This window comes from Physeter macrocephalus, chromosome 11, assembly GCF_002837175.3.
Source record: "Physeter macrocephalus isolate SW-GA chromosome 11, ASM283717v5, whole genome shotgun sequence".
Classification (NCBI taxonomy): Eukaryota; Metazoa; Chordata; class Mammalia; order Artiodactyla; family Physeteridae; genus Physeter; species Physeter macrocephalus.
The window spans coordinates 146716191-146743763 of NC_041224.1; the positions used below are offsets into that span (position 1 = coordinate 146716191).

The window sequence follows — 27573 nt, forward strand, 5'->3', positions numbered from 1 at the left end:
AGAATTTAGAGGGGCTGATGGTATAAGAAATAAATACAGAGTAGCATATTATTATTACCTGCTGTATTGATCTCAAGCATTAGTATTATTTGATTTTTCAGTTGATGATTTCATTCTAATGATTGTATGTGACCACACTTCTTAGTAATACAGTCACATTTACCTGGTGCTTTTGATATCATTGATCATGAATTGACCCTGGCCTGTCTCTTTGAAATAGCAAGAGGGAAATCAGCAATTGAGAGTGATTATTTTTGTCATTATGGTTTTATTATTTATGTAGTAGTTGTAGGCTCAGTGCTTGGATTTACAGCCTCATAGATTTGGCTCTCAACCTCTGAGGGTGTCATGGAAAGTTTGTCTTACCATGCTTTTTGGTTATCCAGAGATACATTTAACTTAATCATTGTCACTTTGGCTCTTTTTGTCACCTTTATGGTGCCAAACGCCAGTTTATGAAATAGTTACTGGAGTTGCTTCTTTCTTATTTTAAATTATATTAATTATTAAAGGACAGGAGGGCTCACAGGACTGATGAGCTATTTCTCAATTAAGTTGACTGAAACTATTGAGAAACAATCTAGTAAAGTAGCAGTCTCATCACTCCTGCCTGGTTTGCATCATCTCATTATCAGTAATATGTAAAGCAGCTTTGCTAAGACTGAGATCAGCTGTGTTTCCAAAATGATGAACGATACTTATGGCTAATTAAGCTGATTGGCTTTTTGCTACGTGTATAGGGGACTATGTAACAAAAGCACTTCAAATCAGAAAAGGGGTACAATATCTGACTGGTTGTAGGGCAAGATTGGTAGGTTAATAGCTTATGGATCTATTTGATCAGAATTGCTGGTCATAACCATTGTGGTCCCGTAGCTTGTGTTTTCACTCTCTTTATAATGTAGACTCTACTCAACTGTCTTTGAAAGGTCCAAGAATTGAAATTTTCACTCTTGAATAGTTTTGTGAACCTTCAAATCTATTATTCTTTGTTTTTTGTTTCATTACATACACACTTAATTTCTTTGATGTGTGATTTAATTGATTCTTACATTAAGCTGGAATGTAGATACTCGTTCTCCAGCTTTTAATTCCTTTGGACAAAATGTTTTTGTATGATTGTTTTTCTACTAAGGAATCCAGGCTTATTTTTAAGTGGTACTAGAACATTTCTCTTAATATCCTTGGACAAAGGGAGATATTGTCATATGAAGTGGTCCGTATTCTGCTTATCACTTAGTTTCTATCAGCCAGATTGTGATTCTCCATCTTGTGTAAGGGAACATTCTCCCCTAAAATAAAATTTGCATTGGGAGGAGAACCTGCAGGTGGAAGAGTGTGTCTCATCTTGTGGCCCTAGTTCTGTTTTTTGCCTGCCCCCACCTTACATCTCCTTGGGTGTGGTTTCCAAACTCAAGAATTATTTTGACATTAAAAATAACTACTTACTAAGGATTTCCTACATGCCAGTCACTGTGATAAAGGCTCTCCATTCATTATCTTATTTTGTCAACATAGTAATATTGATAGCCTCCTCATTTTATAAATAAAGTTATACTCAGACCTAGAGAATTCAGATAGCTTATGCAAGGAAGTGGCAGAGCTGTTATATTCTAAAATCCTTTCTCTTAATTGCTAAATACTTCTCTGAGCTTTATTTTTCTCTTCTACATGTGGAGATATAATTGCTGTATTACAGCATTGTGATGATTAAATGTGGGAAAATATATAAAACACTTTCCACAGTCACTGACACATTGTAGGTTCTGGTAGACTCTAGTCAGACCTGCACAAGGAAAGTCCTGTAAGAGGATATAACTAGAAAATTCTTAGATCCTCCAAGGAAGGCACAGGTAAGGGGAGATTGTCACAGTGCTCAATAGGAAGATCTGGAACCTAAACATAAGCCTAGTGGACATCACTCACCAAATAGCATAATTATTGCCTTATGTGGTAGTATGAGCTGTTTTTGTTGTTGCCCTTCTGGACTCCTCTCCACCCATGTGAGCTGTCAGAATGGTGGTATTCTAAAATTCCCGCTGAGAGAACATGGGAGGCAATGGAGCATTGTCTGCCTATCTGTCTCCTGGTCACATTTTTATCCTTTGCACTGCTTACTTCTGCCCTAGGAGCAAACCAAAGGATTGCCCTTGATCCATATTTACCTATGGATTAGGCTCTGTGGTGTAGCCTCCCTTAGTCACATTTACTTTAATAAATGTCAGTTTCTTCACCTTGGGCTTTTCTTCCTTGAATTATATCAGCTCTGTGCTGGCCCTCAGGGAGAATTTCCCTCTTCAACATTTTGAATCAGGTATAAGCAAAATACTCTCCTTGTGGTTCTTCATTGGCATAGAGACAGACTAGAACATTTAAAAAGAGTTTTGTGAATATTAAGGTATAAAAATAGGAAAATTAACAGAAAATACAAAGAACATAAATGTAGCCCAGTTTTTGAAGAAGAGGTTTTGATGCCTGTCATAGCTGGCTTTCTCTTAGAGTCACAGATGTTGGTCTAGTCTATGACTTATCTTAATGCATGTGTATTCTACCCTCAAATGACTAGCACTATTCTGCTGGTACTTTGCCTGGGTTTGTATTTCCCAGGCTTTAATACCTCAGGCCTTTAGATTCACCACCCACGTCCTAGATTTTTTGGTATCTTCATAGTCAAAACCAAGACATCCAGATTACCAGCTTGAGGGATACCTCTAGGAGATTTGATTTGAGAATGGAGTCACTGAAAATCCAGAATTTCTGTGGAATGGTTTTCAGGCACCATGTTTCCCAATAATGGGCCACAACTGAAACTTTCTGTTTGATTATCCTCATGTCTTTGGCTAAAAGGTGACAAATTTTGCAGGATGGTAACGTCTAAACATTATTGGATTAGCAAAGAACTACAGCTGACCCTTGAAAAATGCGGGGGTTAGGGGAACCAATCCACTGCACAGTAAAAAATCCACGTATACCTTTTGTCTTCGCAAAAACTTAACTACTAGTAGCCTACTGTTAACCAGAATCCTTACTGATAACATAAACAGTCGATTAACACGTATTTTGTATGTTATATGTATTATATACTGTAGTCTTAAAATAAACTAGAGAAAAGGAAATGTTATTAAGGAAATCATAAAAAAGAGAAAATACATTTACAGCACTGTACTATATTGATACTGGAAGTTTATGTCCTCTGTTTACAAGATGAATTGTCTGTCAGTACCTACATCTATATTGTCTTATATGATACAAAACACTGAAGATATTATATGTATTATTAACATTAGAAAGCAAAAATGAAAAGATAACATGAAAAAAATTCATTTATGTGCAGCTGTAACAATACATGCATTATACCTGTAACAGCAATGATTGCTTTAAAGGAGGTAAGTGTAATCAATGTAATTGCTTCATGGTAGCCTAGCCTATACACTAATAAATGAATTGTTTTAAAATTTTTATGGCATACAGTTTTACAATCATATTCATAATACAGTATTAGAAACATTGTTAAATTTTAAAAAAACACTTACCTATGATGATCGGCTGATATGCAGTTTCTCCAGTTATGAGGAAGGCATACTGTATGGTAATGTAATTCTTTGAAAACAAAGTTATAAAACAGTAAGAAAACTAACACATTATTAATTTTATATTAAATTATAGAATGTAATGCCTTTATGCCTATGTAAGGATAGACTAGTATCTACATATATTTTATACATTCATGATATACCTAACTTTTTCTTAATTTTTTCAATATTTCTAGACTATGCAGTTCATCTGTGAGTTTTTTAAAATTGTCTCAAATCTCAAAAAAATTTTCCAATATTTATTGAAAAAATTTACATATAACTGGACTCGCACAGTTCAAACGGTGTTGTTCAAAGGTCAACTGTAGGTTGAATTTAAAGTCATTTCCTGGGCTTGTCTTCCTTACGTGGTCTCCAGTGGGGAGGCCAAGAAAAAAAGTATTACAAAGGAAGCTTAATTTTAGTTGACTATTAGAATAGAGTGACTTATACTGTGACTCTGACTGCATTATCATAAAAAATTAGTGTACTTTTTTTGGTCTTTGGTCTTCTAGTTATAAAGTGGTTATTCCACTTTCTTGACAGATATTGGGATAAATATAAATAACTGATTGCTAAGACTTAGTAGTGATGTAACTTGGTAAAAACATTCACTTTTATGTTTTCTAATTTATTAAAATATACAGAGATCAGCTTTCATTCCCAGTGGGAAAGTGATGGCTTGATTACTATGACATGAAAGCATAAACCATGATAATTTATATATTTCAAAGAATTTTCACCTCTAAATTACACGTAATGTAGTTTTTTACCGGCTTGGGGCTATGTACTGATTGTCATGGAATGTAGTGCTATTTGTCTGTGTGTGTGTGTATCTTTAATTTAATGTAACGCTATGCAGAGCATATTGAATTTCCTTTATTCCTTCAACAGGCATTTGCTGATAGACTGGTTATTTATCCCACTGTACTACATCTCCAGAAACAATACTGCTATTTAAAGTTAAGACTTTCAACAAGTTTTGTGATCACTCCTATTTGATGGGTAGGAAAAAGCAAATGACCATGTTTGGATATGATGAAACCTATGAAATGTGAAGAATAATGGGTGTGATGAGAGTAATGGAAAAGAGGCCTATAAAACTGAGAAAATAATTTAAATAAACTTTAGCTTAGTCCTGTAACACCATTATAAGGAAAGACATCTCCTGTGTTTCCATGATCAACTCACACAATTTCATGAGTGGTAACTTTTCCCACAGCAACTGTAAAATAATACCATAGGCTACATAATAGCCCATAGGGGCCTCAGTTTCATAATCTGAAAAAAACTTGAACCTCTGTTCAGTGTGTAAGACTGTAAGTTTGTTTCTTAAGGAGGCAGTAAGGTGTAGATATGGTTTTTCCAACTAAAATTACTCTTTTTCATGAAAGAAATGTTTTGAATCTTAGGTGGGAATAATACATATAAAAACAGATAAAGCATCACATATTAGAGTCTTGTACTATTTTAAAAGGGTAAACATGGAAATAGTCAAGCTGTGAAGTGTCCTGTGCATGGATAATGTTGACACATTGAACAAATGCCTGAAATGCTTCACAGATGACCCTGTTATCCCAAAGCATTGTATAAAGCTGTTCCACTATTAGTTGGGTGAATATTCTAAACTGTGGCTATGATTTTGAATTTTTATTTGTATATTATTAATAGTTTTGTTTTATTCAAAGGGGCTATTATCAGGTATTCTCTGTTAATCGTATGTAGTTCTGATGATTTTCTATGATAGTAAATAAGACTTTAATTATTTTTCCAGTGGGTTTCCATTGCTTTGCTCCTAAATGGTTTATCATCTAGTTAAGAACGAGGAATAGAAGACAACTGAGACTATGTCATGTACTCCTAGATAAATCACAGTTCTTGAGGGCTGGTTTCATCATCTGTTAAATGAGTCCTCACTGATCAATCCCTTTCTTCAGGGTGCTATAAGGCACTGAGTATTGGGTCATTCTTCTGACTGGCTGTCAGTCCCACATATTACTGTCACCCTCATACCCAACAGATCTTTCCTCTTAGTTGTGGAATTATTAGTAGGTACTCTTCAGACACAAGGTAAAAGTTCTGAAGCAACTCTCTGAAGCATTCTAGCATAAATAGAAATGTCTTACTCTGTTTGGGCTACTATGACAAAAAAATATCATAGACTGCATGGCTTGTAAACAACAGAAATTTACTTCTCACAATTCTGGAAGGTGAGTTCAAGATCAAGGTACTGGCAGATTTGGTATCTGATGAGTGCCCTCTTTCTGCTCCATAGACAGTGCCTTCTTACTGTGCCCTCGTACTGTAGAAGGGGCTAGAGAGCTCTGTGGGGTCTGTTTTACAAGAGCACTAATCTCATTCATAAGGCTCCACCCTCATGACTTAAGCACTTCCCATATGCCCCACAGTTGAATACCATCACATTGGGCATTTAAGTTTCAATGGATGCGCTTGGGGGAGACACAGATGTTCAGTCTGTAGCAAGCAGCCACCACATATACTACTTTGTTTGTATTATCACTAATCCTTTTTAAAAAACTGTATGGAAGGTTTTATAATACTTATTTTAAAGTAAAGAAACTCTGTCTCAGAGATGTCAAAATAACTTTCCTAGGACACAAAGCTGGTAAGAGTTAGATCCCAAACTGAGAGATACATCTGTCTGGCTCTCAAAGCTCTTTTTCCTCTGATTCAAAATCTTTCGGATTTTGCATATTTACAATGAACAGAGTGTACATTTTTGTACTCCAGCCCCCTTACTTTGATATTTGTTGGTGCATAACATTTTGATTGTTGTACGTATAACATACAAAATATGTGTTAATTCTGTTTATGTTATCAATAAGGTTTCCGGTCAACAGTAGGCTATTAGTAGTTAAGTTTTGGGGGATTCAAAAGTGATATGCAGGGCTTCCCTGGCGGCGCAGTGGTTGAGAGTCCACCTGCCGATGCAGGGAACACGGGTTCGTGCCCTGGTCTGGAAAGATCCCACATGCCGTGGAGCGGCTGGGCCCGTGAGCCATGGCCGCTGAGCCTGCGCATCCGGAGTCTGTTTTCCTCAACGGGAGAGGCCACAGCAGTGAGAGGCCTGCGCGCGTACCACAAAAAAAAAAAAAAAAAAAAAAGGGATATGCAGATTTTCGACTCTGTGGGGGGTTCAGCACCCCTAACCCCTGAGTTGTTCAAGGGACAGCTGTATACTTTCTGATAAATAGAAATAAATTTCTAACTTTATAATTTTCACAAGCAAATAACACATAAGCATTCCCTGAACAGAAGAGTTAATATAAAGTGCAGAGAAGGGGAAAAACTGGAGTTATTACTTGTTAAGGATTATTCCCATAAATTCTCTAGCACAAAATTGGATTTGGGAAAGGTAAAAATTCTCAATATTATCTCATCTAAAATTCTTGAAAATTTTTTGCCACTTTTTCATTCAGTTATCTATTCAAAGATATATACTGAACGTTTTCTATGTGATCAGCACTGTTCTAAATGCTGGTTTGGGAGCAGGAAGGGGAGTTTGAAAAATACCCTGCTGCCATGGAGGTTAAATTCTAGTAGGGGGAGAAAGATAATAAAATAAAGAAGTAAATGATATATATATTAGAAGATAATTTCTTGGAGAAAAATAAAGCAGGCAAAGAGAAGGAAAAGCAAGGGATGTGATGGTGACTGGGTGTTGAATTTTTAAGTGAGATAATCTGGATAGCCTTTTGGAGAAGGTGACATATGAGCAAAATTTTGAAGGACATTTGGGTGAGCCATGTGGATGGGTATCTGGGAAACCAGCATTCCAGGGGAAGGAGGAGCAAATGCAAAGGTCCTAAAGTAGGAACATGGCTGACATGTTCAGGGGTTAGTAACAAGACTATATGGCTGAAATAGAGAAAACAAGGAGGACAGTAGTAGAAGATGAGATCAAAGAGGTAAGGGAGGAGGAGGAGCTTCAAGGTGGAGGAGGAGTAAGATGTGGAGATCACCTTCCTCCCCACAGATATATCAGAAATACATCTACATGTGGAACAACTCCTACAGAACACCTACTAAACGCTGGCAGAAGAGCTCAGACCTCCCAAAAGGCAAGAAACTCCCCACGTACCTGGGTAGGGCAAAAGAAAAAAGAAAAAAAAAAAGGCAAAGAATAGGGACGGGACCTGCACCTGTGGGAGGGAACTGTGAAGGAGGAAAGGTTTCCACACACTAGGAAGCCCCTTCGCGGGCGGAGACTGCGGGTGGTGGAGAGGGGAAGCTTCGGAGCCACGGAGGAGAGCGCAGTAACAGGGTGCGGAGGGCAAAGCGGAGAGATTACCGCACGGAGGATCAGTGCCGACCGGCACTCACCAGCCCGAGAGGCTTGTCTGCTCACCCGCTGGGGCGGGCGGGGACTGGGAGCTGAGGCTCGGGCTTCAGGGGTCGGATCCCAGGGAGAGGACTGGGGTTGGCGGCGTGAACACATCCTGAAGGGGTTAGTGCACCACGGCTAGCCGGGAGGGAGTCCGGGAGAAGTCTGGAGCTGCCAAAGAGACAAGAGGCATGTTCTTCCCTCTTTGTTTCCTGGTGCTCGAGGAGAGGGGATTAAGAGCACTGCTTAAAGGAGCTCCAGAAACAGGCACAAGCGGCAGCTATCAGCGCTGACACCAGGGACGGGCATGAAACGCTAAGGTTGCTGCTGCAACCACCAGGAAGCCTGTGTGCGAGCACAAGTCACTATCTACACCTCCCCTCCTGGAAGCCTGTGCAGCCCGCCACTGCCAGGGTCCCATGATCCAGGGACAACTTCCCCGGGAGAATGCACGGTGTGCCTCAGGCTGGTGCAACGTCATACTGCCCTCTGCCACCGCAGGCTCGGCCCGCATTCTGTACCCCTCCCTACCCCCGGCCTGAGTGAGCCAGAGCCCCCGAATCAGCTGCTCCTTTAACCCTGTCCTGTCTGAGCAAAGAACAGGTGACCTACACGCAGAGGCGGGTCCAAATCCAAAGCTGAACCCCAAGAGCTGTGCGAACAAAGAAGAGAAAGGGAAATCTCTCCCAGCAACCTCACGAGCAGTGGATTAAATCTCCACAATCAACATGATGTACCCTGCATCTGTGGAATACCTGAATAGACAACGAATCATCCCAAATTGAGGAGGTGGACTTTGTGAGCAATGATATATATATTTTTTTCCCTTTTTCTCTTTTTGTGAGTGTGTATGTGTGTGCTTCTGGTGTGATTTTCTCTCTATAGCTTTGCTTTTACCATTTGTCCTGGGGTTCTGTTTGGTTTTTTTTGTTTTGTTTTGTTTTTCTTTTAGTGTAGTTTTTAGCACTTGTTCTCATTGGTGGATTTGTTTTTTTGGTTTGGTTGCTCTCTTCTTTCTTTCCTTTTAAAAAAAATTTTTTATTTAAAAAAAATTTTTAATTTTTTATTTTAATAACTTTTTAATTTTACTGTATTTTATCTTCTTCTTTCTTTCTTTCTTTTCTTTCTCCCTTTTATTCTGAGTCGTGTGGATGACAGGCTCTTGCTGCTCCAGCCAGGCGTCAGGGCTGTGCCTCTGAGATGTGAGAGCCAAGTGCAGGACATTGGTCCACATGAGACCTCCCAGGTCCACGTAATATCAAACGGCAAAAGCTCTCCCAGAGATCTCCATCTCAATGCCAAGACCCAGCTCCACTTAATGACCAGCAAGCTCCAGTGCTGCACACCCAAGCGAAATGAGAAGACAGAGAAACACACAGCAGGTGAAGGCACAAGGTAAAAACCCACCAGACCTACAAATGAAGAGGAAATAGGCAGTCGACCTGAAAAAGAATTCAGAATAATGATAGCAAAGATATCCAAAATCTTGGGAATAGAATGGAGAAACTGCAAGAAACATTTAACAAGGACCTAGAAGAACTAAAGAGCAAACAAACAGTGATGAACAACACAATAAATGAAATTAAAAATTCTCTACAAGGGATCAATAGCAGAATAACCAACGGAGAAAAACGGATAAGTGACCTGGAAGATAAAATAGTGGAAATAACTACTGCACAGCAGAATAAAGAAAAAAAATGTAAAGAATGGAGGACACTCTCAGAGACCTCTGGGACAACATTAAATGGACCAACATTCGAACTATAGGGGTCCCGGAAGCAAAAGCTCTCCCAGAGATCTCCATCTCAATGCCAAGACCCAGCTCCACTTAATGACCAGCAAGCTCCAGTGCTGCACACCCTATGCCAAACAACTAGCAGGACAGGAACACAGCCCCACCCATTAGCAGAGAGGCTGCCTAAAATCATAATAAGGCCACAGACACCCCAAAACACACCACCAGATGTGGACCTGCCCACCAGAAAGACAAGATCCAGCGTCATCCACCAGAACACAGGCACTAGTCGCCTCCACCAGGAAACCTACACAACTCACTAAACCAACCTTAGCCACTGGGAGCAGACACCAAAAACAACGGGAACTACGAACCTGCAGCCTGCAAAAAGGAGACCCCAAACACAGTAAGTTAAGCGAAATGAGAAGACAGAGAAACACACAGCAGGTGAAGGCACAAGGTAAAAACCCACCAGACCTACAAATGAAGAGGAAATAGGCAGTCGACCTGAAAAAGAATTCAGAATAATGATAGCAAAGATATCCAAAATCTTGGGAATAGAATGGAGAAACTGCAAGAAACATTTAACAAGGACCTAGAAGAACTAAAGAGCAAACAAACAGTGATGAACAACACAATAAATGAAATTAAAAATTCTCTACAAGGGATCAATAGCAGAATAACCAACGGAGAAAAACGGATAAGTGACCTGGAAGATAAAATAGTGGAAATAACTACTGCACAGCAGAATAAAGAAAAAAAATGTAAAGAATGGAGGACACTCTCAGAGACCTCTGGGACAACATTAAATGGACCAACATTCGAACTATAGGGGTCCCGGAAGAAGAATAAGAGAAAAAGAAAGGAACTGAGAAAATATTTGAAGAGATTATAGTTGAAAACTTCCCTAATATGGGAAAGAAAATAGTTAATCAAGTCCAGGAAGCACAGAGAGTCCCATACAGGATAAATTCAAAGAGAGACATGCCAAGACACATTAATCAAACTATCAAAAATTAAATACAAAGAAAAAATATTAAAAGCAGCAAGGGAAAAACAACAAATAACATACAGGGAATCCCCATAAGGTTAACAGCTGATCTTTCAACAGAAACTCTGCAAACCAGAAGGGAGTGGCAGGACATATTTAAAGTGATGAAGAGGAAAAACCTACAGCCAAGATTACTGTACGCAGCAAGGATCTCAGTCAGATTCGAAGGAGAAATTAAAACCTTTACAGACAAGCAAAAGTTAACAGAGATCAGCACCACCAAAGCAGCTTTACAACAAATGCTAAAGGAACTTCTATGCAGGAAACACAAAAGAAGGAAAAGACCTACAATAACAAACCCAAAACAATTAAGAAAATGGGAATAGGAACATACATATCGATAATAACCTTAAATGTAAATGGATTAAATGCTCCAACCAAAAGACATAGACTCGCTGAATGGATCCAAAACAAGACCCTTATTATATGCTGTCTACAAGAGACCCACTTCAGACCTAGGGACACATACAGACTGAAAGTAAGGGGATGGAAAAGGATATTCCATGCAAATGGAAATTAAAAGAAAGTGGAGTAATAATTCTCATATCAGACAAAATAGACTTTAAAACAAAGACTAGGGCTTCCGTGGTGGCGCAGTGGTTGAGAGTCCGCCTGCTGATGCAGGGGACACGGGTTCGTGCCCCGGTCCGGGAGGATCCCACATGCCGCGGAGCGGCTAGGCCCGTGAGCCATGGCCGCTGAGCCTGTGCATCTGGAGCCTGTGCTCCGCAACGGGAGAGGCCACAACAGTGAGAGGCCTGCGTACCGAACAAAAAAAAAGACTATTACAAGAGACAAAGAAGGACACTATATAATGATCAAGGGATCAATCCAAGAAGAAGATATAACAATTGTAAATATTTATGCACCCAACAAAGGAGCACATCTATGCATAAGGCAAACACTAACAGCCGTAAAAGGGGAAATCGACAGTAACACAATCATCGTAGGGGACTTTAACACCCCACTTTCACCAATGGACAGATCATCCAAAAGGAAAATAAATAAGGAAACACAAGCTTTAAATGACACACTAAACAAGATGGACTTAATTGATATTTATAGGACATTCCATCCAAAAACAACACAATACACTTTCTTCTCAAGAGCTCAAGATTCTCGTGGAATCTTCTCCAGGATAGATCATATCTTCGGTCACAAATCAAGCCTTGGCAAATTTAAGAAAATTGAAATCGTATCAAGTATCTTTTCTGACCACAACGCTATGAGACTAGATATCAATTGCAGGAAAAAATCTGTAAAAAAATACAAACATATGGAGGCTAAACAATACACTACTTAATAACGAAGAAATCACTGAAGAAATCAAAGAGGAAATGAAAAAATACCTAGAAACAAATGACAATGAAAACACGACGACCCAAAACCTATGGGTTGCGGCAAAAGCAGTTATAAGAGGGAAGTTTAGAGCAATACAATCCTACCTTAAGAAACAAGAAACATCTCAAATAAACAACCTAACCTTACACCTAAAGCAATTAGAGAAAGAAGAACAAAAAATACCCAAAGTTAGCAGAAGGAAAGAAATCATAAAGATCAGATCAGAAATAAATGAAAAAGAAATGAAGGAAGCTATAGCAAAGAACAATGAAACTAAAAGCTGATTCTTTGTGAAGATAAACAAAATTGATGAACCATTAGCCAGACTCATCAAGAAAAAAAACGGGGAAGACTCAAATCAATAGAATTAGAAATGAAAAAGGAGAAGTAACAACTGACCCTGCAGAAATACAAAGGATCATGAGAGATTACTACAAGCAACTATATGCCAATAAAATGGACAACCTGGAAGAAATGGACAAGTTCTTAGATCTGCGAACCTTCCGAGACTGAACCGTGAACCTTCCGAGACTGAACCAGGAAGAAATAGAAAATATGAACAGACCAATCACAAGCACTGAAATTGAAAGTGTGATTAAAAATCCAACAAACAAAAGTCCAGTACCAGATGGCTTCACAGGCGAATGCTATCAAACATTTAGAGAAGAGCTAACACCTATCCTTCTCAAACTCTTCCAAAATAAAGCAGAGGGAGGAACACGCCCAAACTCATTCTACGAGGCCACCATCACCCTGATACCAAAAGCAGACAGAGATGTGACAAAGAAAGAAAACTACAGTCCAATGTCACTGATGAACATAGATGGAAAAATCCTCAACAAAATACTAGCACACAGAATCCGACAGCACATTAAAAGGATCCTACACCATGATCAAGTGGGGTGTATCCCAGGAATACAAGGATTCTTCAATATAGGCAAATCAATCAATGTGATACACCATATTAAGAAATTGAAGGAGAAAAACAATAGATCATCTCAATAGATGCAGAGAAAGCTTTTGACAAAATTAAACACCCATTTATGATAAAAACCCTCCAGCAAGTAGGCACAGACTACAGCCAGCATTGTTCTCAATGGTGAAAAACTGAAAGCATTTCCACTAAGATCAGGAACAAGACAAGGTTGCCCACTCTCACCACTCTTATTCAACATAGTTTTGGAAGTTCTAGCCACAGCAATCAGAGAAGAAAAAGAAATAAAAGGAATCCAAATAGGAAAAGAAGAAGTAAAGCTGTCACTGTTTGCAGATGACATGATACTATACATAGAGAATCCTAAGGAGGCTACCAGGAAACTACTAGAGCTAATCAATGAATTTGGTAAAGTAGCAGGATACAAAATTAATGCACAGAAATCTCTGGCATTCTTATACACTAATGATGAAAAATCTGAGAGTGAAATTAAGAAAACACTCCCATTTACCATTGCAACAAAAAGAATAAAATATCTAGGAATAAACCTACCTAAGGAGACAATTTTCTGTATGCAGAAAATTATAAGACACTGATGAAAGAAATTAAAGATGATACAAATAGGTGGAGAGATATACCATGTTCTTGGATTGGAAGAATCAACATTGTGAAAATGACTGTACTACCCAAAGCAATCTACAGATTCAATGCAATCCCTATCAAACTATCACTGGCATTTTTTACAGAACTAGAACGAAAAATTTCACAATTTGTATGGAAACACAAAAGACCCTGAATAGCCAAAGCAATCTTGAGAACGAAAAATGGAGCTGGAGGAATCGGGCTCCCTGACTTCAGACTATACTACAAAGCTACAGTAATCAAGACAGTATGGTACTGGCACAAAAACAGAAATATAGATCAATGGAACAGGATAGAAAGCCCAGAGATAAACCCACGCACATATGGTCACCTTATCTTTGATAAAGGAGGCAAGAATATACAGTGGAGAAAGGACAGCCTTTTCAATAAGTGGTGCTGGGAAAACTGGACAGCTACATGTAAAAGAATGTAATTAGAACACTCCCTAATACCATACACAAAGATAAACTCAAAATGGATTAAAGACCTAAGTGTAAGGCTAGACACTATTAAACTCTTAGAGGAAAACATAGGCAGAACATTCTTTGACATAAATCACAGCAATATCCTTTTTGACCCACCTCCTAGAGAAATGGAAATAAAAACAAAAATAAACAAATGGGACCTAATGAAACTTAAAAGCTTTTGCACAGCAAAGGAAACCATAAAGAGCACGAAAAGACAACCCTCGGAATGGGAGAAAATATTTGCAAATAAAGCAACTGACAAAAGATTAATCTCCAATATTTACAAGCAGCTCATGCAGTTCAATATCAAAAAAACAAACAACCCAATCCAAACATGGGCAGAAGACCTAAAAAAACATTTCTCCAAAGAAGATATACAGGTTGCCAACAAAAGGGGCAAAAGACCTAAAAAAAAATTTCTCCAGAGAAGATATACAGGTTGCCAACAAACACATGAAAGAATGCTCAACATCACTAATCATTAGAGAAATGCAAATCAAAACTACAATGAGATATCATCTCACACCGGTCAGAATGGCATCACAAAAAAATTTAGAAACAATAAATGCTGGAGAGGGTGTGGAGGAAAGGACATCCTCTTGCACTGTTGGTGGGAATGTAACTTGATACAACCACTGTGGAGAACAGTATGGAGGTTCCTTAAACAACTAAAAACAGAACTACCATATGACCCAGCAATCCCACTACTGGGCATATACCCTGAGAAAACCAGAATTCAATAAGAGTCATGTACCACAATGTTCATTTCAGCTCTATTTACAATAGCCAGGACATGGAAGCAACCTAAATGTCCATCAACAGATGAATGGATAAAGAAGATGTGGCACATATATACAATGGAATATTACTCAGCCATAAAAAGAAACAAAATTGAGTTATTTGTAGTGAGGTGGATGGACCTAGAGTCTGTCATACAGAGTGAAGTAAGGCAAGGAGTAAAGCAAATACCATACGCTAATTCATATATATGGAATCTAAGAGAAGGTCATGAAGAACCTAGGGGCAAGACAGGAATAAAGATGCAGACCTACTAGAGAAAGGACTTGAGGATATGGGGAGGGGGAAGGGTAAGTTGGGACAAAGTGAGAGAGTGGCATGGGCATATATACACTACGAAATGTGAAATAGATAGCTAATGGAAGCAGCTGCATGGCACAGGGAGATCAGCTCGGTGCTTTGTGACCACCTAGAGGGGTGGAAGTTAGGGAGATGCAAGAGGGAAGAGATATGGGGATATATGTATATGTATAACTGATTCACTTTGTTATAAGGCAGAAACTAACACACCATTGTAAAGCAATTTTACTCCAATACAGATGTTAAAAAAAATAAAAATAAATTTATAATAAAGAAAAAAGAGGTAAGGGAGACCATATTGTCTGGGGCATTGTAGGTCAAATAATAACTTTGGGTTTGACTGATTGAGATGAAGAGTCAGTTCAATAAGAGCAAAGGCGTAACATCATTTGACTGATATTTTGAGAGGATCTGGCTGCTACATTGAGAATAGACTGTAGACGTTGGCAAGGGTGGAAGCAGGGAGACCTGTTCAGAGGTTACTGTAACAATTCAAGTGAGAAAAGTGGTGGCTCAGTTGGTAGCAATGCCAGTGGTGATACTTGTTCAGAGCTTGGTGAAATGTTTGCTGATAGGTTGGTAGGGAGTGTCAGAGAAAGAGGAGTCTTGCTTTTTACTTTTCTTTATTGGTAAATGCAAGTCATAGCTTTTGTTTAATGTAATGTAAATGAAACCATCTGCACCAGCCGTCAAGTTTCTCTTCCCTAGTATACTGGGTATTTTAGTTTACTTTGCACGAAATTCAGCATGTTGTAATTGAAATGACTACGCAGGATGGGAAAGTATCTTAACAATCATTTTATTAAATTAGAGCAAGAATTGTCAAATTATAGCCCCAGGGCCAAATCTGGCTCATAGCCTGGTTTTGTGAATAAAGTTTTATTGGAAGACACACACATTTTTTTTTTTTTTTTTTTTACATATGTCTATGGCAGCTTTCCTGCTACAAAAGCAACAGAGGCCCACAAAGCGTAGAATATTTACTGTCTGGCCCTTTATTGAAAAAAGTTTGTTGACCCTTGGTTTCGACCGTTGTGTAAGAGTTGTGCCAAAATTTTCCTCTGATCTTTTTCCAAGTATGAAGAAGAAATTTAAGAGGGGACAGGAGGTGACGGTAGAGAGAACAAAAAGGTAATATTCAAATGCTGTCACCAGTGTATTTCTCTCCCTTATGTTAGTCTACCTATTTCTTTGCTATGGGTATCCAGTTTCCCCTGATCTCTGACGTGCTCTGTGTTGGGATATAAGTGCACATAATTGGCCTGAGGCTGGGGAGCGGGACTGGGGAGTATGTTCTGCTCAACAGTAAAGATTTACTATAGGAATGAATCTCGGCTGCTAGAGACTACACTGTTGAATTTCACAGTCTTGATAGAAAATAAAAAATGAGTACCAGCATCAGTGTGAGCATCAATCTTTATGAAGAATTTGACTCTCTTCTTATGACTTTGTGTAATCCTGTGATGAAATACAAATAAGTTAAACCCACAATGTTGTTTGCTTTTTATAGGTCTATAATGACGGATTTATACTACCTCAGTCAAACAGATGGAGCAGGTGATTGGCGGGACAAAGAGGCCAAAGATCTGACAGAGCTGGTCCAGCGGAGAATAACGTATCTTCAGGTAAGAAGGTTAGGTTAAGAAATTAACATGAGTGAAAAAAAGAAGGAGAATCATAATAAAACTAAAAGTAAGAGTTGCTGTTGGTTTTTAGTCTTCCTAGCCCTCACTTTTTGAAAGTATTTGTTCACTCATTTTACCTATTTATTCAAAAAGACTCTATATTATGCCTTGAGTGGAATACAAAGATAGCTAAAAGAAGGTCCCTGCCCTAAAGGGGGGCTACTTCTGACATACAGACATACAAAGACTACAGTGCAAAATAGGAAGTGCTGCATTTATGTGAGAGATTAGATGAAATGCTCATTGGAGGAACATGTCAGGGATAGCTATGTGGAAAAGGTATTATTTGAACTGAGCTGTAAAGGATAATTAGGTAGGATTTAGGTACCCAGAAATGGAGAAGAGCATACTAGCTGGAGCATATGATGTAAGTAATGGTCCATACCTGGGAAAGAACAGTACAGGAACCCAATGAGAAATAGAATATTTTAGTTTGTCTGGAGTTTTGGTTGTGCAAATAGGAGGGTTGGAAAAGGTAGGTTTGGGAGCCAGATTGCAGAGGTCCTTGGGTACACGTTAAGCTTTATAGTGCATAAGCAGTAAATGGTTGCTGAACGATTTTATTTATTGTATAAACATCATTATAACAACAAACGGGAAATATAAATCAAGGGTAAACTCCAAGTCCCAGGCCCTTTAAAATATATTCTCTTCATTTTTTTGTGTGTGTTCTCTTCTAGCTCTTATTAATATGCTTACCCAGTGTTACATATTTGTAAGGATAGAATTGATTTACTTTTGAATTTTGGTTTTTGCTTAATATGCCATAAGCTTTTTTCTATTTTGGAGTCACAACCAGCTTTTGAAAGATTTTTATACACAAGAGTGGCATGATGAGAGTGCTGCCTTAGTGATATTAATCTGAAAAGTAGTATTTTGCTTGAACTGGATTCATTGTAAGAGACTAGAAGCAAGGAGAGCATTTAGGATATGAGGACCATACTGAAGCTGAGAAATACTGAGGTGTGTGGCAGTTTGCATTGGAAGTGAAGAGACAAATTTGAGAGAGTTTAGGAAGATCGAATTGATAGGCCTTTCCAAGTAGCTTGAAGGAGCTGGAATGAATGGGGTAATGTGTCATTAACTGAAAAGAAACTTAAATCAAGGGAAAACAATGTATTAGTAAATAGAATTTAACACTTCAAATGCTTGAAGTTGAAATGATCATGCTCATCCGTTTCTAGTACTATTGATGGTATATATACTTTCTGTGTATAATCACTCTGTTTTCCTTTTAAGGTTAAGGTGCCTTATAAAAGCAAAATAATAGCCAGTGACTTTATTCTGTATATTTTAAGATGCACATTTTCCTATACTTAAATAGGAAAAAGCAGAAAATCAGGTGTTTCAAGAGATCGTTAAAAACAAAACTGATCTTGGCCTGCTCTCTTGGTCTCATACCCCCACGGCCATTCATCAGAGGTGTCTGTAGAACGAGAAACACTTGCCTCCTGTAGAGAAGAGGTAATTATCTCCTATCAACTAGAAACTCATTCAATGAACTGTAAACAGCTGGTGGCTCAGAACTATCATCCTTATTTGAAATGGAAATAACTCTGGTTTCTGAGTTTCTTCCATTTCCACATATTCATTAAATTTTCACACCACAAAAGTTATATTTAAACTATGATTTGGCCATAGTTTAGCACCACCCCCAACCCACCAGTAACAAGTACCTGCCACTTGCTTTAGTTTCTTTTTTCCTCTTGGTTTTTGAGTGGCCAAGTGTTCTCACCAGTAGTGTGAATTTCATCTTCTTTGTGCTGATTTCTGTGGTTCTGTTTTAGAGAATTTCACTTGTAAATCATGCTAATGATTTAAAACTATATTGGCTTTTAAAATCTTTCAGACTTACAGTAAAACATCGTTTCACATGGACCTTAACTTCAGTTTCAAGTATTAATTATTTAAGAAATTCTTACTTTCATGCTTTTTTTAATTGGAAAAGAAAATGCAATTTTTAATATTAAAGGAGATGGGGAAAATCTCAATAGGAAAAGCCATATTTTAGAAAAATATTTTTCTTTAAATATTCATTGTATTTATGATCATTTTTTCCATTTTTGAAATTAAGAACTGTATTTGTAATGTATGATTTTTCAGAGATTAAAGATGCCAGTCACTCACTCTTCAACTTCTCTGGATGGAGGTGAATAAGGGTCCTTTCACCCATTCCAACAAAATTAAAAATACGTATTTGTAAGGAATGCTTTCTGACTTGAATTTTTATTCCTTTAAAAAGAATGATTTGTCACTGGTTTAACTAAATGGATTAGAGAGTTTAATCAGAAGAGTTGAGCTATTTATACAGATTTTTTTAGAGTGATTACATTTTTCTGTTACATGTTTTCTTGATATTCAAATCTATTGGTGTTTCCATACCTTTACTTTAAGTGAAATACTACTGTAAAAAGACTATTTAAGCAACTTAGATTCTGAAAGACTTCAACGGGGCTTAGGAAATAAATAGTATACTAGGAAATAAAGCTTAAAAGGGGGATAAAGGAGAAAATCTTTGACTTTTGGTACCTGTATTCAAAATAAAAATAAGCACTTCATATAACTTATTGATGGAGATTTTAGAAGGCTCTCCTTATTTAGCCATCAGCCAGCTGTTATATAAAGATGATAATAATTTGTATCTACGTAGAAAATAATAGGGAAAAGATATAATAAAAGCAAGTATTTTTAACATTTTTAATCTCTTTGGGATATTTTAGTCATTTAAATACCTTATTGTATTCTTGATAAATAATTCAGATAATTTTATAATTTACTTTCAATTCGTTTGTATAGTTGAAAACATTTTCAGTTTTACTAGATTTTTACTTATACTCATGAAACTTATTGTCACTTCTCATTATCACCAACAAGCATTTTTTTAAAACGCTGATTTGTTTAAGGTATAATGCAAGACCTAGTACAAAGAAAAAAGCCTAGATTAAACCCTTGTCACCTGCTATATAAAAATTAATTAATTAATTAATTAAATTTTAAAAAAAGAAGCTTGATTTCCAGAAGTGGGGTGGGGGGGGAACCTTGTCTTAATCCATAATAGGCGTCACTTTAAATCTAAGCCTTTCTTTCTGCAGTTATCCAGTCCTTTGAATTGAGCAAATATCATTATGTCTCATGAAAATCCTGCTTGACTCACAATCATATAGTACAGTTAAGTTTGGTCTTAATTTTAGATTTCCATTCATTTATTATCTTATACCTTGGTTTTACTTGGGAGAAGCAATTTCACAAGATACTGGAAAATAAAAAGGAACTAGGGCAACTGGACTTCTGTGGGACAAAGTTCTGTGGTTGTCTTAATTAAGATTATTTTCTCTTTAGAGTTGAAGGCCCTATGGCATGGTATAAAAAGACTAAACTGACTAAAAGATTATAATAATCTTATTGAAGACAACCCCAGGTATACTATTAGGCTCAAGTAGAATGGACCAAGCAATTCTCTTAAGGTCTTAATCTTTTATATATTTATCTGAAAAGTTCTTCAACCATAAAGTGAACATGAAATACTGTTAAGTCTAAATAGACCACAAAAAGGATACTTGTTCATATATGACAGCTGAAACAAGCAGGTAAAGTGGCACCTTGTTTGACCTCAGCTGAGAACTTGTGCTTCAGGAGGCTCCTGGTTTTCACGGTATTGCACATGTTCACAAGTGACCTGAAAGCGCCTCAAGTATTGATTTTGAGGTTACAAATAAATTTTAGCTAGTAGGAAATTTTGGAATCCGTGGATAGTGAGGATCAACTATTTATAATGAAAAAAGTCCCAACAAATTATAGATTTTATGAAGCTGACAAATACCACAAACACAAAACTCCAGAAGAATAAAAATTTTTATTAACTGCCTGACACTCTTTATAATATTGTTTCCCCACATTTCTTGGCTGCGTACTCTTTGATTACAATTTGTAATATTTTCTATAAGGTGAATTGACAGTGATTTTGTAATATTTTTTATAAAGAAAAAGGGAAGATTAAATCAGATTTTTCTCTAGCATGGTTGATCAAAAAGTTTTTTTAATTATTAATATTTGTGATACATAACATTTGCAACTTCACATACAGACATACGTTGTGTTTATAGTACTGCTATAAGCTTGTGCCCTGCCTACAAAGGAATTCATATAAATTCTGTTTCATGTGATTCTCATCAAAAACAAGTATGCGACATATAATTGTTTTATGCTGCATTTTAAATTGTATACGCTACATTTTTGAGGTTATTAATGAGAGAAGAAAACTTTTGTGTTGACTAGGCATCACTGAGAACTGACTCCACTTCTCTTATTACCTGATACTTCTCATCCTGGGCACCATGGGGCACGTTCACATCATAGTGCAACCTCTTGCCCTGTACCTATATTTATGTCACAAAATAACTGTGCACAAAAGCAACCATGAACCACATACATGTATCCCTCTAAATCTAAACTAAGTGAATCCCCAGCTTAATTTTCCCATAAGAGGACCCCAGAAACGTTGAGGGCCACTTCATTTCCACCCAATACCGACACCAACACTGGGAAAGTGAAGTGGATGGGAGGGAGTTTCAAGTGGAATGAGACATCTATCTTAACTCATTGTAGACAAATTTTGCAAATTTTGACCAGGTGAACACACTACACAAGTCCCCCTCCTCCCAGGGCCTTTGAAGGGACCTGTAAATGAGGATCCCTGAAGCATACTGTTACCGAGTCCAAGCTCGCTCTGCTCACTGCACGACAGGCCAATGAGCCAGAGACAAGGAATATGGCTTTATTCGGAAAGCCAGCAGACCGAGAAGATGGCATACTAGTGTCTCCGAAAAACCATCTTATCGGGGTCTGGTTGCCAGTTTCTTTTATAGAATCAGAGAGGAAGATGCAGTGAGGAAGTAGAGTAAAAGGGCTGTTTGTCTTGCAAAACATCTCCTGACCAGCCTCGGTGAGGGGATGTATTAGTTTCCTCTTTCTTGCAGCCATTTGCAGGTGGACAGGGTCAGGTTGTCTCCCTGTGAGTTGAACAGCAGAGGGGCAGTGTTCCCTGAGGCAGGCCATTATGTATGATTATAATAACAAAAGCAATGAAAAGCAAAGGTTAAAGTCAAAGAAACAGATCCAACGTGGAGTCCATTTAGCTCTTTCCTGTTACAATCTCAGTAAATCCACTCCGACCACAAGAAAGCTCTTCTCATTGAAGTAGGAGGGAATCTGAAGTCCCTTTAGGGGGTTCTCAGTCCTGGTCCAAAGACATAAGATTACCCAAGAACACTAATGGTAAGAAGCCTGAAATAGAGAAAGACATTGCAAAATTAGATGAAAAGTGATAGATGCTGACTGTTAAGATTGGGTGGGTTCCGTCTCAATTACATAGATACAATAAAGACTACGTTGCCTCCAGTTAAAATTTTGCTTTAATTTGATATTGGAACAGCAGCTTTCCATTAAAGAGTGCTAACCTCTGACTAGGACTTTCACTTTCACTCTCCAGCACTCCCTGGAGTATGCAGCACTTTCTCAAATTGACCATCTTATAATTATCAGCCTCTGTTAACTGACTGCCTACAACTTTTGTGAAAGGCAGCTATGCTGTAGGTGTGAGTCCTGGTTACTGTAGACCAAATCTGAGTGGCCTGTCCCCTGACTTTTTCTGTCTGTTCAGTAAGCCTCACTACACCTTCTCCTGCTCCCTCCCCGTAATTGCTTAGCTCAGGATAGAGTATTGACTAAGAATCTAAGATCAAATAAGTCATAACTAGGGCTCAGTGATGTCATAAAAGCATACAACTACATGTCTGTGCAATTAATTATAATACATATAGATATGCTCTGATCCTAGAAAATGGGCATGATAGTTCTCACACATCCATCATGGTACTGTGGTAGCCTTTCTAAAAGAGCTTGGATGTTTTATGTGGAATGCGATCATAAATCTGACCTACCTAAACCAAAAATGCCAGTTGTGATAAATATCAGGGGGTGGTGTATGTGACTTGCATAGCTCACATCACTTCAAAAACCCATCTGAGGAAGGTTTGCACTGATTCTTGTTTCTCTATGGAAAACTGAGGCATTCAAGTCATTACATTGGTATTATACTGGGCTCAAGGTTTGGGTCAGTCATTTTGAAAATAGATGGTAAAACATCCAGATATCTCAAGGTCTCATTAAAGACCTTAAATTGGGAAGGTGAAAGGGAGCAGATATTTCTTCTTGTTCTTCTGGTGCATTAAAGGAAGTTATGAGGATGAAGAATGTTTGCAAGCTGCCATTTCTAAGCACTTTCTGTATTGGTAGGTATTATGCAAAGTAACTCTCATGAGTCAGGTGTTGTTATACTCAGTAAGCAGAAGAATAAATTGAGGATTAGAGAGGTTTGTATAACTTGCCTAGTAAATGGCAGAGGGAAAAGGAAGAGTTTTAACTCCAAGTCTTTATATGCACCATTTAAGAAGTAGTTTGAAGAGCCAGTGTTTGTTTTTTCTTGGTGGTTTGTTGAAGGTGACCAACTGGGTATAAGCTTCAGGGCTGCTTGTAATATTGGCCAGTGAAGCCACATCCTCTTTTGCATTTACCCATCACTAGCAAATGGGACCTTGCTACAGAAACCATGAACAAACCTATATTTCTCATGTACTTAGTTAATAAATGTTTTGTGCTGGTCTCAGCCTGTTAGAAAGCCGTGTTGTGGTTGGACTGGCCCTTGTGGTTCTTACTATGATTGCAAGACACCTGTTAGCAATAATCATCAGGAAACTGAAATAAATAAAGGTTTATTACTTACACGACCTGGGAATTACATATCACACCTGGATCCACACAGCCAGGTTGTGTGTGTGTGTGTGTGTGTGTTTGTGTGTGTGTGTGTTTTCCACTTCTTAAGATGATTTTCTTCGTCATTATCATTATAAGAGATTACCAGTTGTGCAAATACACAGAAATTTGCAGAAGTCAGTAGAGAATATAAATTTCTTTTTTCAGAAATGAACAAATCTGAAGAAAATAGGAGGTTGGTAATATGGAAATCCTATGGAAAGTGTGTTCTAAAAGTCATTATTGTCTTTAATCGTAACAGTTGTCATGAGAGGTGATTTTCTCTCTGGATTATAAAAAGTTTAACTCAGTTGTGGTAGAATATAGAATTATGTGCTAAGTAGATTAAAACTCAGAGGTGTGAGTAGAAAGCCTGATTATTTCACAGAAGAAATGTTAAACATATCCTGACCTGCCCATTATATCTATCATGCATCTTTCGTTCCAGCTGGTAAAAAATGAATATCAGTTGTTCCCATCCAGTTTTCAGTTTTGTTCTATATGTAGTAGAACAAATCCTTTAATATTCCAAGTATGTTTATGGACTAGTATTACCAAACCAAACTTGGGTCTGCTCACCTGTCACACAGCAAAGCCAAACTAGTGACGCTGGGTTGTGATGAAAGAAAGTACAGCGTTTATTGCAGGGTGCCAAGCAGTGTGTGAATGGGTAGCTCGTGCTCAAAAAACCTGAACCCTCCAATGGCTTTCTGGGGAGGGTTTTTAAAGGCAACATTTGGGGTGATGGTTGCAGCTTGTGGACTTTCTTGTGATTGGTTGGTCGTGAGGTTTCAGGAATCTTAATCATCAATCTTCCTGGTTCCAACTAGTCTGGAGTCTGTGTGCTTGTGGTCACCATCCACCACCTGGGTGAGGGTCTTAGTTTTTGCAGAACAACTCAAAGATATGCATCAGATTGTTATGTATATATCCCTTGAGGAGGAACTATGGCTCTGTTTTACAATCATTACTTTTCTTGCTGCTTTGTTTCTGCTTTCCCTCACTTCCCTAACTAGTAAATGTTTTGAGTCTGCTCTGTGGAACTCTGAAGACCTAGGAGACTAAAACCTTTTTATACAAACAAGAAATGGGGGACAAAGAGGGGCATTAGTACCGGGGAGGGCCCCACAGGGTCCTGCTCAGTTTCAGTTCCCCTTTTCTTTGATACGCCTCAATCCTGAGGGGGAACATGGGCAGGACAAAAAAGAAATACAGTTTTGGATAGAGAAGTTAATCATACATTTGGCAGGGGAACTTGGTTTTAAGGGGACTTAGTTTCACTAGGTAAAACTAGTCGTCAGAAAGATGAGTCTAGATTTTAGCAGCTCACACATCAGGAAAATAATGCTGCTTGTTTAAATAGAAAGTAATGTGGGCATTGGAGAATCTCCTTAGGTTTATTGAGGGTCTAAATCTATGTGACTCACAAATGATAAAAGGTCTCAGAAGTTTTATCAAAGTAGTGTTACTGAGTCCAAGCTCACTCTGCCCGCCGCATGACAGGACAATAAATCGAGAGACGAGGTGTTGAGGCAAGGAATACGACTTTATTCGGAAAGCCCGCAGACCGAGAAGATGGCAGACTAGGGTCCCCCAAACAACCATTTTATAGGGGTCTGGATGCCAGTTTCTTTTATAGAATCAGAGAAGGAAGTAAAGTAAAAAAGGCAGAATAGAGAGAGTCAGGGAGGAAGTAAAGTAAAAAGGGCCACCAGTCTTGCAAAACATCTCCTGGAATGGCCAGTCTCTGGCTGGGATGTGTTAATTTCTTCTTTCTTGCAGCCATTCACAGGTGGGCAGGGTTCCCTGAGGCAGGTCATTATGTATGATTATAAGAATAAAAGCAACAAAAAGCAAAGGCTAAAGTCAAAGAAACAGATCCAACATGGAGTCAAAATTGGCTCTTCCCTGTTACAGTAGTATACAGAATAGAACAAGATATAATTTCCTATATCCTTAGGGAGCATGTATTCCTACTTATCTTATCTGATGTTGGTTTTCCTTTTGCCACACTATTTTTACAGATTTTACTGGCTTAAACCAGAGGTCAGCAAATTACTGCACTCCAGCCAAAACCACATCAACTGCTTTTGTAAATAAAGTTTTATTGGAACATAGCCATGCACATTTGTTTATATATCATCTATGACTGCTTTCAGGCTACAGTGGCAAAGTTAAATAATTGTGCCAGAGAAAATGTGGCCTGCAAAGCCAAAGATATTTACTGTGTGGTTCTTTACAGGAAAAGCTTGCCAACTGTGGCCTAGACAGTGATGGAAGTAATTCTTAAATATTTTTGCCTTCTATTTTCCTTTATTTCTTCCTCTGATTCCTTCAGTTACATATGATCTCTTGTCTGTATTTGAGATGTCAGCTCTCTGGGCATATCCCATTGTCAGCCACCTGCTGAAGCTCCTGTCCCAAACAATTAGTTATTTTTCCCATTCATTAGATCATGGGACTAGATATGAATGGTATGTAAGGACGCAGGAGTATATACTCTCTGCTCTGTCACAAACTTTGGGCACTATCTGTTCACTTAAAATCATTATTAAGAGCACGGTGATCCTCTTAAGACATAGTAAGGAATAACGTTAATGATGGCGAAGCTTTCAAATGCAAAATGATGCCTGCTTAAATACTGGAACAAAATCTTAATTTATTCTGAATAATATCAGGGTCTACAAGAGGGGATTTGAAGCATCTGTGCTAATGAAATCAGTTTTCATTGTACTTTATCTTCAATTTCTTGCATGTTGGAGGTAGAGAGGGAATGAGGGTTAGTAGCAGTTTTCCTTTAGTTCATAATTTTCTTCTGTTTTACTCTATATTAAAGCTCTGCTGGTATATTTGGGCTATTGTTGTCATGCTATCACAAGAGGCTCTAATAGCCAAAAAGATTAAGATGCAGATAGAAAAAGAAGCATCTAGAGATTTCAATATGGAGAAGTAGGGGGTCACTGAGTATATCTGAATGGATAGAGACAGGTCATTATTTTCACCATTGTTTGTTACTGTTTTCTCTCAAATATTTCATGTCTTTGCCATAACAATTGCACTTTTACTGCATTCTCTTTTTATTGTCATAACTACTGTTCATTATTAAACAAAATACATCACCTATACAAATTCAATATTTTTATATATCTTCACACCGTGATTTCTTCTACCAAGCTGATGCATATCAGAGGCTATCTAGGATTCTTGGAAGAATTCTAGTTAACCTTCTGACAATAAAATAGTCGCATGGCTTTGGACACTTCTCTTGCTCAGATCTACCTGAGGTTGGTGGGTTTTTGTCTGTTTGCTTGTTTGGAGGTTTTTTTGGTTTGTTTATGTGCTTTATTTTGAATTTTGGTCTGAATCCTCTCCACCTGGAGTGATTAAAGGTGGCTGGACTTACTGGGTTTAGAAGTATCAGGGCTAGCAGAGGAGACCATATCTTGAAGCTGCAAGTATCATCAGAAATAAGGAGGGGTTATTATAGTATGCCATGTGAGAGGATTGATTATATGTAAGGGGTTAGGAGCAGGATAGATACATGTTTGGCTTTGCAACCAAAGACCTAGTGCCCTGCCTTTTCTATTTATATAATTCATGAAAAAGGAAATAAAGCTGAACCCTAAGAGAAAGCTTTTATGTATAAGGAATCCTTCCTGTGTTTAAAGCCTACATCCTATAGAGGCTTTGAATGATCTCTTTTGTTCACTACTAGAGTTCTTTAATTCAAACAAATGCTATGTTTTCCTTTTACACAGGACGATACAGTGCCATATTATTTTCAAGTTTAAACTTGTTGAAAAAAAATTAGTTTACCATTGTTTTATTGATTGACCGATTGATGGCTGCATTGGGTCTTTGTTGCTGCGTGCTGGCTTTCTCTAGCTGCGGGG

At 38.0% G+C, this 27573-nt stretch overlaps 1 protein-coding gene across 7 annotated transcripts in view; it reads left to right on the plus strand.

Annotated features, from left to right (window-relative positions):
* FUT8 (fucosyltransferase 8) overlaps positions 1-27573 on the plus strand; it is a 336029-nt gene that overhangs the window by 232949 nt on the left and 75507 nt on the right. For 5 of the 7 annotated variants that reach the window (XM_028496014.2, XM_055088533.1, XM_055088532.1 and 2 more), the window contains 2 exons: positions 16263-16316; positions 16696-16810. In XM_028496014.2, the coding sequence (XP_028351815.1) occupies positions 16263-16316; positions 16696-16810 (169 nt within the window). The remainder of the gene's footprint in view (positions 1-16262; positions 16317-16695; positions 16811-27573) is intronic. The other 2 variants (XM_024134106.3, XM_024134115.3) reach the window with 1 other exon arrangement.